The sequence below is a fragment of the Bos javanicus genome, chromosome 14 (assembly GCF_032452875.1).
Source record: "Bos javanicus breed banteng chromosome 14, ARS-OSU_banteng_1.0, whole genome shotgun sequence".
NCBI classification, from domain to species: domain Eukaryota; kingdom Metazoa; phylum Chordata; class Mammalia; order Artiodactyla; family Bovidae; genus Bos; species Bos javanicus.
In genome coordinates, this window is record NC_083881.1 from 31,155,578 (window position 1) to 31,172,916 (window position 17,339).

At 40.1% G+C, this 17,339-nt stretch overlaps 1 protein-coding gene across 6 annotated transcripts in view; it reads left to right on the forward strand.

Moving 5' to 3' along the window:
- SGK3 (serum/glucocorticoid regulated kinase family member 3) overlaps positions 1-17,339 on the forward strand; it is a 109,827-nt gene that overhangs the window by 61,028 nt on the left and 31,460 nt on the right. For 4 of the 6 annotated variants that reach the window (XM_061438890.1, XM_061438891.1, XM_061438889.1 and 1 more), the window contains 4 exons: positions 2,936-3,152; positions 8,770-8,853; positions 11,238-11,310; positions 17,119-17,194. In XM_061438890.1, the coding sequence (XP_061294874.1) occupies positions 3,075-3,152; positions 8,770-8,853; positions 11,238-11,310; positions 17,119-17,194 (311 nt within the window). In that variant the 5' untranslated portion in view covers positions 2,936-3,074. The remainder of the gene's footprint in view (positions 1-2,935; positions 3,153-8,769; positions 8,854-11,237; positions 11,311-17,118; positions 17,195-17,339) is intronic. The other 2 variants (XM_061438894.1, XM_061438893.1) reach the window with 1 other exon arrangement.

Consider the following 17,339-nt stretch of genomic DNA (forward strand, 5'->3'; position numbering starts at 1 on the left):
ACACTTGGTGCATAAAGCTTCTGTTCTTGACTCAGGAAACTCAAGGTCCTGTAGTCACTTCAGCCAGTTCATTCATGCTCCCACGTGGAGTCATTGCTAGTGTTCTTCACGTAAGGTGATAGAAAAAAACGAAAATAAAATGCAGCCGCTGTCTGCAGTCTACAGATGCAGTCTCAGCATCTGTAGCTAGTCCTCTGGCTCAAATGGCTCATCATTCCTTTTTTTCTTCTAATACTTACTTTCTGTTCCCCTTACCCTCTGCCTGGTCAGTCATTGTTTACCGGATGTCAAGGGTTGTGCTAGTTTTCTCCAGCAAAAACATCCCATTGGCATCACCATCTGATTAAATTTAGAATCATCCGTAGTCGTGCCCTAAGATCTTTGAGCCAGGTAAACAGACCCGTAAATGTGAGTGTAGTAGGAATCAACACCCCTGTATCCTTCAGGTTTTTGACAGTGGCACTGGTTTCTGAGCTTCTCCAGGGATGTGATGAAGTTTTCGATTTGCTTTCTTAGTGGGGAGACGGGGGAGAGGTTCAAGGATTCCTTCACCTTTTTTCCATGATGGATTTTATGACACAGAACAGGGAGCCAATTTAGGGATCTGGCCAGTGACTAAGTGTATCTATTTCCACTAAAATTCTAGGACTAGGAAAATAACCACAGGACAGGCCAGTGCTCCCATTGGACCCACCATGCGATAGATACCAGGGTTGACTTTATCTCTCACCTGCTCTCTGGAGTGAGATGGGTGCTCTGACTGGAGGGCTATGTTTTAGGTTTCCTGGGACTATAGTCACTTCAGAGCTAGTGTCTGGTAACCTTTGGAAAATCCTCGCTCTTCTCTTTCCCAGGGGCCCAGTCACCCTTGTGAATGGCTGCAGGTACTTCTTAAGTAAGGTCTGGAGAAAGCGTGATGGGGTGCACGTGTGGGTATGTCTAGGGCCACAGTAATCTTATGTTTAGATTACCGTGAATGTACTCCCTTATGTGTACCTCAGACTCCTGGTAAAATTGTTGAGATTCTTCACATTTTTTGGTGTAAAGTTGATCTCCTCTCAGAGTGGGCTTTGAACTTCTTTCTGGGCTCTTTTGGCATGTAATTCCCGTTAGGAGGCAGTGAGGGATGGTGGGGCAAAGAGAAGTCGTGAAACAATTTGAAAGGGCTTATGGGAGGGGACTTAGGAGGCCGTGTCTCCTCAGAGGACAGGTCGCTACTTTCAGCTGAGATGTTTGGCCAAATGTGGAGTTAAACACCCTTGTTGTTCAGTTGCTTGGTCGTGTCCGACTCTTTGCGACCCCATGGACTGCAGCATGCCAGACTTCCCTGTCCTTTACCGTCTCCCGGAGCTTGCTCAAGCTCATGTCCGTTGAGTTGGTGATGCCATCAACCATCTCATCCTTTGTTGTCCCTTCACCTCCTGCCTTCAGTCATTCCCAGCATTAGGGTCTTTTCCAATGAATCAGCTCTTCGCATCAGGTGGCCAAAGTATTGGAGCTTCAGCATCAGTCCTTCCAATGAATATTCAGGGTTTATTTCCTTTAGGATTGGCTTGTTTGATCGTCTTACTGTCCAAGGGACTCTCAACAGTCTTCTCCAACACCACAGTTCAAAAGCATTAATTCTTCGGTGCTCAGCTTTCTTTATGGTCCAACTCTCACATCCATACATGACTACTGGAAAAACCATAGCTTTGATTATATGGACCTTTTTTGGCAAAGTAATGTCTGTGCTTTTTAATATGCTGTCTAGGTTTGTCATTGCTTTTCTTCCAAGGAGCAAGCCTCATCTTTATCTGCCCAAGTGCCTGCATCTGTGATTTAGGGTCATTCACTTTTCCAGCTCTTGCCCTCATGTTAGCATAAGAGATTTTACAGCGTTGCATATTTAATTGGTTCTGCAACCCTTGTCATCAAACCATGCCTTGATTTTTACTTGTATCAGATTAGCAGCTGTTAGGGGAAAAGGGCTCATTTAGAACAGCCATAGGTTTTCCGCTCATCTATTTGGGAATTCACAGCTTTCAGTTGGTCATTTGTTTTGTGTATATTCTCAGGGACAGTCAGAAGCAGCTACAGTTCAGGTTACTATTTTTGAAATCAACATTTTCATCATATACTTGACCTTATGGCACCTTGCTCACCACTTGTACTTCATCGTGGGACAGGAAGTTTGAATGGTCTTGGTATCACTATGTGCCAGATTGTCAGTTTCCCCTCCCCTCCCTCCATAGTAATGTTATCAGGATATTGATCAAACATGCATTTCATTTTTGAGGGTCAGTTTTCTGGGGTCATTCTTGGTGCATTTACTGGAGTAGAAGGGACTCGAACAAAGGGACTATTGACTAAGCTGATGGGGGCAGAGGTGAGAGAAGCAACAGGACATGGGGAAGCACCCTTCTCACAGTGTTTGGAAGCCGTTACTGCTCCCAGGCTTTCAGCTGTAGCTTGAGAGAGGTCACCTGGTGGGAGCCAGACAGGCCTTGTTTTAAGTCACTTAACCTCTCTGTGTCTCAGTTGCCTCATTTGTAAAATGGGAGTAAATAATTGGTTACTAGACAGGTTCCCAATTGGAAGCAGACTTCACCAGTTCCTCTTGATGCTAGGAACTTAAAAACCACCCTTTGAAAACCCTACTCTCAGTCCATCACAATAGAGTCCTTTCAGGTGAGAGTTAACCCTTGGTCCATAGGAAACGTGGTTGTAAATGCTCCCGGAAATTCTTAGTAGAGAAGAAAGTGGACGATTTAGCTATTGAAAGGGACATAACAGAAACTATGTCTCTAACCTGGGCTGAGACTTAAGATCAAAAGTTAAATTCCTGCAAGAAGAGGGATAAAATGGGTTCTGTGAGCCAGGAATGACAAATCAAGGTATTTTTAAATCATTTTGCTAATCAGTTCTTTTTTTTTTTTTTTTTCTGTTGGTTAAGGTTGCATGATGGAGTTTGAACATTACCTCAAGAGGTTTTATGTTTTGGATTAGCTAATTGTGTTTGTCCTCTGCTGACTGTTTCTTTGGACTCGCTTCTTCGTGTCCTTCTGAGGCAATAAACTCAAAGGGATTATACCATGGACTACAAGGAGAGCTGTCCAAGTGTAAGCATCCCCAGCTCTGATGAACACAGAGAGAAAAAGAAGAGGTTTACTGTAAGTATGTAATGTGAAGTTCATGGGACAAAATTGAATGTAGAGAATATTTCCATTTCTGCTTTTCTTCCTGAACCTAGAATGGCTTCCCCTAGACTTGGCAGCTTATCTTTCAAATGATGTGTCCTCCACAGTCTTCTCTGTGTACTGTGATGGAATACAGTTTCCTTTTCAGTGTAGATTTTTGCCTGTTTCCCTATCTCTTCAGAGATGCTTGTGAACTATCCCTTCAGAGATGCTTGTGAACTGTCCGTTAGACCCTCTCAATCGAAAATGTGCATACGAGTGGTTCTGTGGCACATACACTTCTCAGGATCTGTGGACTCTGAAAGTCATTGATTCCATGTGAAGAACCACTGTCTTAATTTCCACATATCTTTCTTAAGACATTTGTCATTGTAAGATTTTTTTTTAATGTGGATCATTTAAAAAATATTTATTGAATTTGTTACAATTTTGTTTCTGTTTTATTTTATTTTATTTTTTGGCCCCAAGGCATGTCAGATCTTAGCTCCCTGGCTAGGAATCAAACCCGGATTTCCTGCATTGGAAGGTGCAGTCCTAATCACTGGACTGCCAGGGAGGCCCTGACATTTGTCATTTTCTACCTCATTGAAAAAATATTTAATCTCTTTTTTCACCAGAGAGGCAAAGTCCATTTCTAATTTTACCTTTTATTATCATGGTGGTAACTCAGTGGTAAAGAATACGCCTGCTAATGTAGGAGACACAGGAGATGTGGGTTCAATCCCTGGGTGGGAAAGATCCCCTGGAGGAGGAAGTGGCAACCCACTCCAGTATTCTTGCCTGGAGAATCCCATGGACAGAGGAGCCTGGCGGGCTACAGTCCAGGGGGTCACAAAGAGTCAGAAACGACTGCGCAATGTATCACCTTCTCCTCATCAGCTACTATAGGACTTTATAAAGAGCAAGCAATGGGTATTTGGCTGAGTCAGTATATCAGTGACTGCTGTTGGGAAACACTCACTTTTTTATTTAGTGTAATGCCACATTATTAGTATTTAGTCTGGCAGTCTTGTTAGTATATAGAGATCTGCTGTCTTCCTTTTCCTCAAAAACTGTCATTTATCTTGTCTGTAACAGATCTGTTCTTCCTTGTAAGGCCCCACCCACTGAGCACTATGAAGAAACTCATTTAACCCCATCCTGTTTAACAGTTTGACTGAAAATGTAAGCAGTTCTTTTAAGTAAAAACGCCTAGGCTGTCTTTTTCATTGTGGTCTCTTTCTCTTATGTGAACACATGCTCCTTCTCCAGCTTGGCATCGTGGTTTGTGGCCAGAGAGGTGTCCCCTTTCACAGTGTTTGTTCAGTGGATGACTGACCTCATGGTAGCCTGGCAAATGCCGGCTTTCTTGTCATCCTCTAGATCTTTGCCATTCCAGGTGTAGAGTGACGGGTCTGGTGAATCTCTGGCTGTGGTTGACCTGATCCAACCCTGGGCCTCATGCCTGCATCCACCACTGGCATCCGCCGTTGACGGACTGATCTGTAATCTGTTCTTTGTTGGCTTGGCGAGTGGGGGTGACTGACTGCTGACTTAGCTTCCCCTTGGCCCCGTGGTGGCTGTGGAGCCCACTGAGGCTCTGTGTGCCCTCCACTGCTCCTCACTCAAGTGGTCTGTCCTGGGCTCTGACCACTGGGCAACCTGGCCCCTGCCAGAGTCCACATCACAGGAGGGGTTGAGGAGTTAAACTAAACCCTCTGACCACTCCAGTCTGCCTTCTTAACGAGGTAGGGGCCCCCTAATGGTGGTTTTCTCCCAGAGCCTCAGACAGAGAGCTGGGAACAGCCCTTCCATTTTCTGTTCTCCCTTCCTTAATGAACATGCTTCCACAGCATGCATGCAAGCCCAGAGCAGAGAGATTGCAGCATGGGTCTGGCCATTTGACTCTCCTCAGACATTGTAGCATTATCTTCAGCGTTTATTCCACATTCATATAAGCCAGTTTTAGAGACATCACGTTGGATTTCTCTGGCGGTCCAGTGGTTAAGAATCCGCTTGCTAATGCAGGGGACAAGATTTTGATGTGTGGTCTGGGAAGATCTCACATGCCTCAACAGCTCAGCCCTCTCTCTGGAGCCCACATGCCACAACTACTGAAGCCCGTGTGCACTAGAGCCTCTGCTCTGCAACAAGAGTAGCCACCGCAGTGAGAACCCCACGCACCACAACTAGAGAGGAGCCCCCGCTCGCCGTAACTAGAGAGAGCCTGCGCACAGCAATGGAGACCCAGCACAGCCAAAAGTAAATAAATATTAGAGGAAAAAACCATCATATTGATGTTAAACCAGAGATCAGTATACTTTAGGTAGCAGAGTAGAATGTGCAGTTTTCATTCCTTCCATCTCCTTATTTTTAACTTTGGTAAGTTCTCTCCTTCAAGGACAGAACCTCCTGCCGAGTTTGTTGGAAGCTCATCCATAGCAGATACATGCAGTGGGTTATCTCAAGGGTCCTGTTTTTCATGGTAGGAGTATTTCCTTGTCTTCTGTGAAAGGGTGAGGGAGGCCTCTAGCGTCACTCTTACCAGCTATTCCCAGAGCTGTCCTGGAGTTCTCTGAGGCTCCCTCTAGATCACCTTGTTCACCTCCTCCTATCGGATGCTCAGATGGTACCTTGTCAAAGAGGGACTTTACTGACCACCTGCTATACAATAGCACCTTCACACGTCACCCTGCCCCTTCACACGTCACCCTGCCTCTTTCACACTCTGTCCCACTTACCCTGTTTAGCTTTTTAATAGCAATTATCACCACCTGACATACCTTTAGGTTTATTTATGTGCACTTCTCCTGAACTTGTTCTTTGAAGCAACAACTTCCCTCACTATCACTTCCCTCACTATCACATATCACCATATCTAGATCAGACATGGACATTTAGTAAGTGTTTGTGGCATTGAAGTTGAATGAGAAAGGAGGGTTAAGTTCTTGTGTTTGTTGCTGACCACTGTAGTACAGTCCTCGGTCCTCGACAAGCTTGGTTCTAGTCAGTGCAGATAGACCCCACCCAACCCAGCACAGACTCTGTCCAGCTTCAGCATGTCTGTGTAATACTTGGGAACAAAAATAGACACTGCGTTAACTCTTCAGTAATATTTTTATGAATAGTTCTCATGTGCCTTTTAAATGACTTTATTCAGTTCAGCTTCTCTCAGAAAAATGCACTGCATTCTAGAAAGTCTTGACTTAAACCAAGTCTAAATTATACTTTGATTTATCCACTCAGAGAACTGTCCTTGAGCTTTTTTCTTATGCCAGCTGCTGTTCTAGGCATTGGAGATAAGTGGGTAGCAAGCATGATGGCAGTCCTTGCTCTCAAGGAACTTAAATTCTGGTGCAAGACAAGCAACAAGGAAATCTTTTTTAAAAAAAACTTCATAAGATTTATTGTACTTGGTTTTGTTAAATTCTGTGTATTTTTGCAAATGAGAGTGTCTTTTCAAATTTGAAAGGTTTTTTTATTCACTTGTATTTTATTAGAACTTACTTAGTAAGCTCTTGTTCATAAATCATCCTGCTAATGAGTAACCTCACAGGGCTTTATCTCAGCTCCTATAAATAGAGAGCAGAGCTGCCTCAGCCTGGAACCTAGGTTTGGTTCCAGTCTTGGCTGTACTCGAGTATCCATGGGAAGCCACCTTATCCTGTCAGGAAGTCAGCACAGACAATGTTGTTTGTTCAAGATGCTCATAATCATATAAAGCTAAGTCTCTGATCCTTTGGAAGGAGTCCTGCTTCCAGGCCCAGCTGATGCTGACTACCATGGGAGATAAAATCTGTAGTCTGCTTTTAGAAACGTGGCTCTGTTTTGCCGGCACTCGGATTAGGTTCTTCTTCCTCTACTTCTGCACTCTCTCCAAAGGGAGCCATGTCATCTTATAAACAATTCTGACATCTTACCCAACAGCTTCCTGTAAGACAGCCGAATGTCCTCTGGGTTAACACCAGAGGTAACACCAAAAAGCTCTCTTACCCTTGCAGCTCATGTAAAGGTGCCTGGATGGTCTTGTTCTCTCTGCCTCACTTATCCAGGTGACTAATGCAATGGGTTGGCTTCACCTTCCAGGTGAGACTTTGTCCCCTTTCTCATGGGAGGGTATGGCTTTACGTTGTGGGGCCCTTCTGACTGTGGGTCTGTTAATGTGACCTTATCTTTAACAGTACTTCAGAGTTCATACTTCATAAACATACACAGTGTCAGAGAGATCTTTGCTCACAGTATTATCTAACTATGAAGTGGTGAGTGGAGCTTTCCAGTCTCTCATGCGAAAGGATAGTTTGTGTAAATGCTTGTCTGGCCATCTTCTGAAGTAAATTTTCTGGCCATCTTCTGAAGTAAATGTACTGTGTTATCTACAGACTGTGGACAATTGTATTATAAACATCTCTTTCCCCTAATCTTCACTGTAAAATAGTGAGGTTGATAACCCAAGACATACATCAGTGAGTTTTTCTTCATACACCTAGATACTTGCTGTTTTTAGAAATGATAAAAAGATCTTTGGGGTCCAAGTTGTTTTCTCTGTGTTATGTTGAATTATATTCTGAGCCTCTCTGTGGGATGGACTATGAAAGATAATTCTGTATTATAACTGTTGATTTGACTCTTGTTCTAGTGCATAGGAGGTTAGAATATTTAGATTTTAGTCTCACAAGTCTGTGAACTTGGGCAAGTTATTTAACTTCATGGGGCCATCATTTCCTCCTATCTGCAATAGGGGTTGTAATATTTTTTCTGTTTACTTCATAGGGTTGTTGACTCTGGTTATATGAAATTATGTGTGCGTGAAAATGTTAAAACACAGGCAAGAAAGTCATAGGAAATATGAGAATAAAGTCTTGGTTTGAAAAATATTGTGTAAAAGATGCCCTGAAAGGAGGAGAACTAATAACTGAGTATTTACTATGTACCAGGCATCACTTTTGAAAATACTTTATCATTTCAGAGTAGTGGTTACCTTTGGGAAAGAAGAGAGCAATGTCATCTGTTGAAACTGTGTTTTATTCTTGGGGCTGCTGCTGCTGCTAAATCACTTCAGTCGTGTCCGACTCTGTGTGACCCCATAGACGGCAGCCACCAGGCTCCCCCATCCCTGGAATTCTCCAGGCAAGAACACTGGAGTGGGTTGCCATTTCCTTCTCCAATGCAGGAAAGTGAAAAGTGAAAGTGAAGTTGCTCAGTCGTGTCCGACTCTTAGCGACCCCATGGACTGCAGCCTACCAGGCTCCTCCGTCCATGGGATTTTCGAGGCAAGAGTACTGGAGTGGGGTGCCATTGCCTTCTCCAGGAAATCTGAAACAAGAATTGAAAAATGCCAGAATTCAGAAGATGTAAATAATGAGTACACGGGTGTTCATTATGTTACTCTGAAAACTACAGAAAATTTTTCCTACCGTTTAAAAAATAAAACACCTTTCAACAAGATAAAAGAAATGTTTGAGTTGGTATACTTGTGTATCTTGGAGGATTGTATATAAATATTAATGTTTAATTATCTATTTCATAGGTATGAAAACATTTTATTTGCATATGTAAATAGCTAGTGGGGAGTTTTCCTCAAATTTTATTTTATTATTTTTAATTTCTACAGGTTTATAAAGTTCTGGTCTCAGTGGGCAGGAGTGAGTGGTTTGTCTTCAGGAGATATGCAGAGTTTGATAAACTTTACAATACTGTAAGTAACAGTCTACAAGATTTTTACTTAAAACATCTGAGAAAACTGGAAGCTGAAGGAATTATTTGATGATTAAACAATACTTATGTATATATCAGACAAGCAGAAAAGAGATTCTTTAAAATCATCCTAATTTTGGAATGCTTACTAAAAAGGGTGAGAGAGGACTTCAGATAAACTACTGAAGATATAGATGTGTAGTCTAAAATACATTTCAGTGTCATAGAATATTAGAAATAAATCCTTTCTATCTGTTTTTCTAATAATTGTAAATCATCATGCTGCTGCTGAGTCACTTCAGTCGTGTCTGACTCTGCGACCCCAGAGACAGCAGCCCACCGGGCTCCCCGTCCCTGGGATTCTCCAGGCAAGAACACTGGAGTGGGTTGCCATTTCCTTCTCCAGTGCATGAAAGTGAAGAGTGAAAGGGAAGTCGCTCAGTCGTATCCGACTCTTTGCGACCCCATGGACTGCAGCCCACCAGTCTCCTTTGTCCATGGGATTTTCCAGGCAAAAGTACTGGAGTGGGGTGCCATTGCCTTCTTCGAATCATCATGCTATTTATTTCTAGTTAAATTGCCCAACTGTTAGCTTTAAGTGTTAGAGCAGAGAGATCGCGATATGGGTCTGGCCATTTTTGCTGCAGTGTCTTCAGCATTTATTCCACGTTCAGGTAAGCCAGTTTTAGAAACATCATGTGTGTGCATGCTGAATCACATCAGTCGTGTCCAACTCCTTGCAACCCCATGGACTGTAGCCCACCAGTCTCCTCTGTTTATTTAATTCTCCAGGCAAAAGTACTGGAGTGGGGAGCCAGTCCCTACTCCAAGGCATCTTCCCAGCCCAGGGATCGAACCCATGTGTCCTCCGTTTCAGGCAGATTATTGTCTGATTCACCTGGGAAGCCCATTTAGAATAAAAGGGAAGAGAAAAAAATAACATTTTCAATCTGTAAACATGTGTTTTTTATGACTGTAGTTTGCATTTGGAAGCTTTTTATTATAGAACTTGTTGAACATGTATGGAACTAGACTAGTATAAATAGAGAACATCAGATAATGTACCATCCATCTTCAAGAATTATTGTACATGGTCATTCTTGTTTCATCTGTATCCCTAGCCAGCCCACTATAATTATGAAGCAGATCTCAAACATCGTATCTTTCTGTTTGTAAATATTTCTGTGTATATCTCTAAAAGATAGATTCTTTAAAAATATACAATGTCATTATCACAATAATTAATGAAAATGCTTTAATAGCAAATACTCAGTGTTCATATGACTGGTTGAAAATCCTGTTAAGTGTCTTTTTTTTTCAAACAAATCGTTATAAATTTTATTTTTTTGTTTTAACTTTTTAAAAAATTTTTATTGAAATATAGTTGATTTTATGAGTTGTCTTATAATCACTAAGTTTCCCCCTCCACCTCTCTTTTGTGTACAATTTTTTTGTTGGAAAAAACAGGGTCGTTTCTCTACAGATTTTTTTATCTGAATTTTGCTGACAGCTTGCCCATAGTTTAGACTGATTAATTCACTCTCTTATTCTTTGTATTTCCTGTCATTGGAGATATATCTGTATTCTCTCACACAAACGCACACTGTATGTGTGTGTATGCGTATGTGTGTGTGTGTGTGTGTATGTAGTATATGTTTGGGTTTTTTTGTTTGTTTCTAAAACACTTAAAGTTACTAGAGAAATGAACGGATTGGTAAGGCTGTATAAAGACAGTATATGCGTGGTTCTTTGATGTCAAGTGATGTCAGGCTTATAGTAAAAATAAGCATTTACCCATTTTTATGGCTTTACTGCCCTAAATTGAATTTCTTCAGGACCAAGTTGTTTTTCTCTGGGGATAGGCAAATCTAAGAGACAAATGTGTTAGAATATTAACAGGAGGAAGGATTGAGCAGAGGAAATTGAAAATTCATCAGCTTTCTCAGAAAACAATTGCCAGTCTGTCAGAACACAGAAGTTACATTTCCTGACATCATAAACAGGGAGTAAGTAACAGGTATTCAAAACCTATACCCCAGGTTCTTGTCCAAGTACTTAACTTAAACAATTTTAAGCCTCACAGCAAATCTATAAGTGCTCAGATTATCCCCATTTTCCACAAGAAAACTGAAGCACAGAGATGTTAAGTAGCTTATCCAAGGTCACAAAGATACTAATTGTTTTATTGGGACAAAAGAGAATTAGCCAGATTAATGGTATTTTACTGGCATAATTTAATATTGTACACTTAATCATGATATACTTAAAAGTATGATGGGTTTTTATGATGGAATTTTTTTTGAAAATTAGACTGTATTTTATTTTGGCATGTGTATAACTAAAAGCTTATATAGTAAGTTTATGTAATATTTTTTTCAATTCTAGTTAAGGAAACAATTTCCTGCTATGGCCCTGAAGATTCCTGCCAAGAGAATATTTGGTGATAATTTTGATCCAGGTAGGCAGTAAATTCTTAGACCAGCCATGAGTAATGTTAAATTTTGAAGAAGCAGTTAACATATTCATTGCCCTGGATAGTAGTGTAAATCTGCAAAGCTGATGGTTCTCAGGCTGTATGCCTGATTACCAGGCATTGTTTTAAATACTTTATATGTTTTAATTCATTCACTCCTCACAGCAGCTTTTGGAGGCTGGTTTTACTATCATCACTATTTTATAGATGAGGAAGCTGAGGCACATGTTAGATAATTTGCCCAGGCTCACATACAGCTAATAAATAGCAGATCTGAAAGTTAAATTCAAGTGGTCTGGCTTCAGATAAATCTGTTGATCACTAAGGATAATGTGGATTACTTTCCTAACCATGAGAGGCATTCCTTGTTATATCCAGAAACATTTACTAAATGTGTGGTCTGTACATGGCACCTTTCAGGCCTTTGAATGGGATACCAAGTATCCTATTGTTCACCTTTGGGAAGCCTAATGTCACATAGGAGGATCTCAGAAATCTGGAGGCTGTATGTATGTCTGAAGCCTCAACTGCAAAAAAATTTTTTTTACTAGACTTTAAGAAATCAACCTAGTACACAAATATCTACTTATTAGACAGAAATCTCTATCCACTAGAAATTCCATACGTAAAGTCATCTGTCTATGCCACAGGTGGATCCTGACAAGCTATTGAGTTTCCTCTCTCCCCACCATCTTGCCTCCTCAGCTAACTTGCTTGTAACCATCAGACCTGTGATTCCTGAGTGTCTGCTTTCTTGGTTGTTACTCAGGATATGAGCTCTCAAACCACTTATCTTGCTTCCTCTCTACAGCCTGACCCTACACTGTTCCTTTGTCTCCCAGACCTTTTCACCATACCCAGTGCAGTTCTGTCCATGATGAACAAACTCCTTTACCCTCCATCTTTTTCATATTTCTTTCACATTCTTGCTTTAATTAAAACTGACTCCCCCCCACCCCCACAGCCGCAGGCTGCTGGAATCCCCTGTAATCCTCTCAACTGAAGACGCTTTATTCTCCTATACTTTCTGAACCTTTGGATTGGAAAGGATTCTCATTTCCCCAATTTTTTTTCACTTCTCCTATTTTATGTAGATTGTTTTCCTCTTGGGAGAACTTAGCACACTTTATTGTCCTACCAGTCTGTTTTATCTGGGTGTAGATTTTACGAAGGTGGATACTTTATCTTTTTTATTTATGATGCCTAGTAAATATTTGGTTCTCAATAAATATTACATGAATTCATTAATAGAAGATTGAGTTGGCACAACACTGTCAGATTACACATTCCGTGGGTTGACTCTGTAGACCAGTGACTTTTGAGCTCTTATTCTCTTGTATTCTCTTTAGCTGCAGAATAGTGAAATCTTATGCAGAAAATGTCATGTGTAGAACAAATAAAAATGGAACTGCTTTGTTGGTGCAGCAGTGAAGTATGTCTGTAGAGCATGGGTTGAAAAACATTGTGGAGGGCAGCCTGGGGGCTTTAGAGTTACTTGAGCAAAATGGCAATATAATGTGAAACCCACCGTGTATATGTAAGTATGCACAGCAGAGGGAAGACAAGATAGAGACTGGGAGGCTGGTGAAGGGAATATTCCAGGAGTCCTCCAGTTAGAGAATGAGAGCTGCAAGTAGGGTGGAAATGGGGCTAAAAATTGAGTCAGTTTTTCTTTCTGGCTTACTTCACTCTGTATAATAGGCTCCAGTTTTATCCACCTCATTAGAACTGATTCAAATGTACTCTGTGGGAGAGGGAGAGGGTGGGATGATTTGGGAGAATGGCATTGAAACATGTATAATATCATATATGAAACGAGTCGCCAGTCCAGGTTCGATGCACGATACTGGATGCTTGGGGCTGGTGCACTGGGACGACCCAGAGGGATGGTACGGGGAGGGAGGAGGGAGGAGGGTTCAGGATGAGGAACATGTGTATGCCTGTGGCGGATTCATGTTGATATATGGCAAAACCAATACAATATTGTAAAGTTAAATAATAAAAAATAAATAAAAATAAAAATTGAGTCAGATGTAAGAATTCTTTTAATTAAAAACCTATAAAAAATCTTGGTGGTTGCTTGGGTAAAGGAGACATAGAGTAGAATCAGAGACAACTGATGTGTCCGACCTGGGGGAATGAGAGAATTAATTAATTTGAAGTGGCGGAAAGACACTTACGGTGACTCAAACCACATATTAGTAATTAATATGAGACTGGAAGTAGGTTTAGAGTTTTGTGGAGCCCTCAATTAAACCCTGAAGTCAGAATCATTTTATCCAGGGAAGAAGGCAAAGGGATAAAGACTTGCAACATTGCTATTCCATTGTGAAAGGCAAAATACCAGACAAGTTCTTGTGGTATTGATGTTTTTGTGGATTAATTATTTGACACTAAAAATTGATTTTTATTGAACATTTGGAAATTAGTCATGAGCATATTTTATATGACTTGGCAACAGTTAAATAGACTACATGCCATAGATTTTTGGAAAACCCAAGTTATACTCAACAAATCAAAGATTGATAGAATGCTCATTTAATTAGGCTTTAGGGAAACAGACATTCTCATGTTTTGCTGGTGGGAATACAAAGTGGTACAAACCATATGAAATTTGGTAATATTTAGCAAAACTATCATGCGTTTCACTTTGACCAAGAAATCACATTTCTAGGGATCTGTTCTAAACTGCATAGGAAATGATGTATGTATAAGACTGTGGATTGTGGCACTGTTTTTAATAGTAAAAACTGGAAACAACTGAAATAGCCTTCCATTTTTGGAATATGATGCATCTGGGAAAAGGAACAAAAAAACTCTTTGTACATTACTGTGAAGTGATCTCCAGAATACCTGGTTAAGTGGAAAAAACAAGGTGCAGATCTGGACATTGTATGTTTTTTGTGTAGGAAAGGATGTGAATATTCGAAAGGAAATAATGGAAGAATAAATCAAAAACTGAAAACTGATGACTTCAAGGAGAGGTCAACTGAAGACACCTCTGGATGAATCTTGTTCATAGCTTTGCATATTTTAAGCAATTTAAAAACAAAAATAAATGCAATAATATTGCATAATATGCATAATATGGAGGTCTCTAACAATTGAAAATAAGCAAGGAAAAAATCTATAACCTAATTGGTGGTGAAACGCATGGAGAATAATTATTTTAAATGACTTTAAAACATGGACATTAACCTGTATATTCCTCATGGGACGTATGCTAAGGGCAAAAAAAGCACACAAAGCAATGTTACTCTGCATTCAGTGATCTTATTGTTAATTTTATAGAGTTCTTTTGTGATTGTTAGTGTTATGAGAACCAAAATTTTAAGCAGAAGATGAAAGAGATACAAATATAAAACTGGAGATTTTAAGTTAAAAAAGTCCTGTGATTTTTAAACTTGATTTGGGAATATAGTATGAAGTCACAATTTATTTTTCCCTTTCTAGAACAGTACACATTTCCTAGCTCTCTCCCCTGGAAATGCCTAAAAACAGTAACAAATAAGGAGCAGCAAACACCCTTAGCATCCATCTAAATACCATTTCCCCTTTAAAGGAACCAGAGTTCCATGGAAAAGTGCCATTTCCAGGTGCTGGGCAGGAAGTGTGCAAGATATCGTAGGACAGCTTGCCTGAAAGCAAAGAAGCTGTGTAAGAATTCTGACTGATGTTTTATCAAAAGGACACAGGAGCACAATTGATGGGGGCTTTTACCAGCCAAGGAAGTGAAGTAGCTCAGTCATGTCTGACTCTTTGCGACCTCGTGGACTGTAGCCTACCAGGTTCCTCCCTCCGTGGGATTCTCCAGGCAAGAATACTAGAGTGGGTTGCCATTTCCTTCTCCAGGGGATCTTCCTGACCTAGGTAGGGATTGAACCTGGGTTTCCCGCATTGCAGGCAGATGCTTTAACCTCTGAGCCACCAGGGAAGCCCTTACCAGCCAAAGATGGGACAATAAGACCATGAAAAAAGAAGTTGCTCTTTTAACCTCGTGTTTGGCAGCTACCATGTAGAATTTTCCCACATATCTTTCCGAGTTCTTATGCTGCAACTTTTAAGTCCATATGTGTCATTTCCTTTTTCTTTTCACTTTATTTTGGTGGTTACCAATCTCTGTAAGATAAGTTTTACATACTTGAGGCAGAATTTAGGGTTGTTTCTGCCAATACTTCATGGCAAATAGATGGGGAAACAATAGAAACAGTGAGAGACTTTAATTTGGGGGGCTCCAAAATCACTGCAGATGGTGACTGCAGCCATGAAATTAAAACATGCTTGCTCCTTGGAAGAAAGGCTATAACCAACCTAGACAGCATATTAAAAAGCAGAGACATTACTTTGCCAACATAGTGAAAGCTATGATTTTTCCAGTAGTTATATGTGGATGTGAAAGTTGGCCTATAAAGAAAACTGAGCACTGAAGAATTGATGTTTTTGAACTGTTGTGTTGGAGAAGACTCTTGAGAATCTCTTGGACTGCAAGGAGATCCAGCCAGTCCGTCCTAAAGGAAATAAGTCCTGAATATTCATTGGAAGGACTCATGCTGAAACTGAAACTCCAGTACTTTGGCTACCTGATGAGAAGAACTGACTCATTTGAAAAGACCCTGATGCTGGGAAAGATAAGGCAGGAGGAGAAGGGGACAACAGAGGATGAGATGGTTGGATGGCATCACTGACTCGATGGACATGAGTTTGAGCAAGCTCCAGGAGTTGGTGATGGACAGGGAAGCCTGGCATGCGCAGTCTACGGGGTCGCAAAGAGTTGGACAGGACTGAATGAACTGAACTGCCTATACTTTTCTTTTTTTTTTTTTTTGCCTATACTTTTCAAAGTTAAAATTTCACTTTGAATTTAAGGATCTTTCTGTAGAGTACACACAGAGTTAGATATACTTTTTTATATTCTGAATAGTTTAATATCAAACCTTTTTGCTGATTGGATCTTGGGGTCAATATATAAATTACTTTTGGGGTACTTTTATAAAAAGAAGGATATCTTTACCACTGAAAAATAAAATTACAAAAGAACAAAAACAATGTAAGTTAGATAAGGATTGGCATATGAAATTTAGAGATGACAAATGCTAAAATGTGTAATCATTTTTTTGGTATTTTATTTATTCATTTGCAGACATCAGTTAAGTATGTTCCAAGACACTGTGTTAAGGGCTAATGTTAAAAATACATTTAAAGGCATGACCCTTGTCTTCAGTGACTTACATAGAAAACACTTTTATTTCTCAGTTTTAACCTCTGAAGAGAAATAGGTTTATACAAGATAAAAACCTATTTTTAGCAGCAGAGTTTTCATAATAATTAACCAGTTAATCATCATTCCCACTTGCAAGGATTTCAGTATTTCCTGATTACGCTTGTTTTTGTTTTTTGTTTGTGTGTATTTCAGTTAGTATGACTTTCAGCCATCAGTGTCATAGTGTTAATTCTTATCCATTACCTGAAAGTATACAAGGAGTTGGACGAAGCAAACTGGTGACTCCAGGTTTTGTAGTGAGTCTGTTTAGAACCTAAAATAGGCATTTTTGTGGGGGAGAATTTTCTTCAGCAAAATATGTTACCTGCTTTATTTTAATGTTATAATCATATTTATAGATTAAAATATATTTGTTAAATATTTATTCCTTATTTTATATCAAGAAGTATGAATTAAGAAATAACTTCTTAATCAAAATTCATTCTCTTGTGTTGGTCTATTCTTATATAACTGTATTGATGATAATTACAGTCTGATGTAAATAATCCTAATAGTATTATCTCTCTTAACAGATTTTATTAAACAGAGAAGAGCAGGACTGAATGAATTCATTCAGAACTTAGTTAGGCATCCAGAGCTTTACAACCAGTAAGTAATTGTCATTGTGTTCTGAGGATACACTGAAACCCAGCCTCAGATCTGTGGAATGTTACTTTGTGCTGTATATTTTTGTGGAATCTTCCTCAAGCATTTTTCCCCTGGTGTTTTTAATCCTCTAAGAATTTTCCACCTT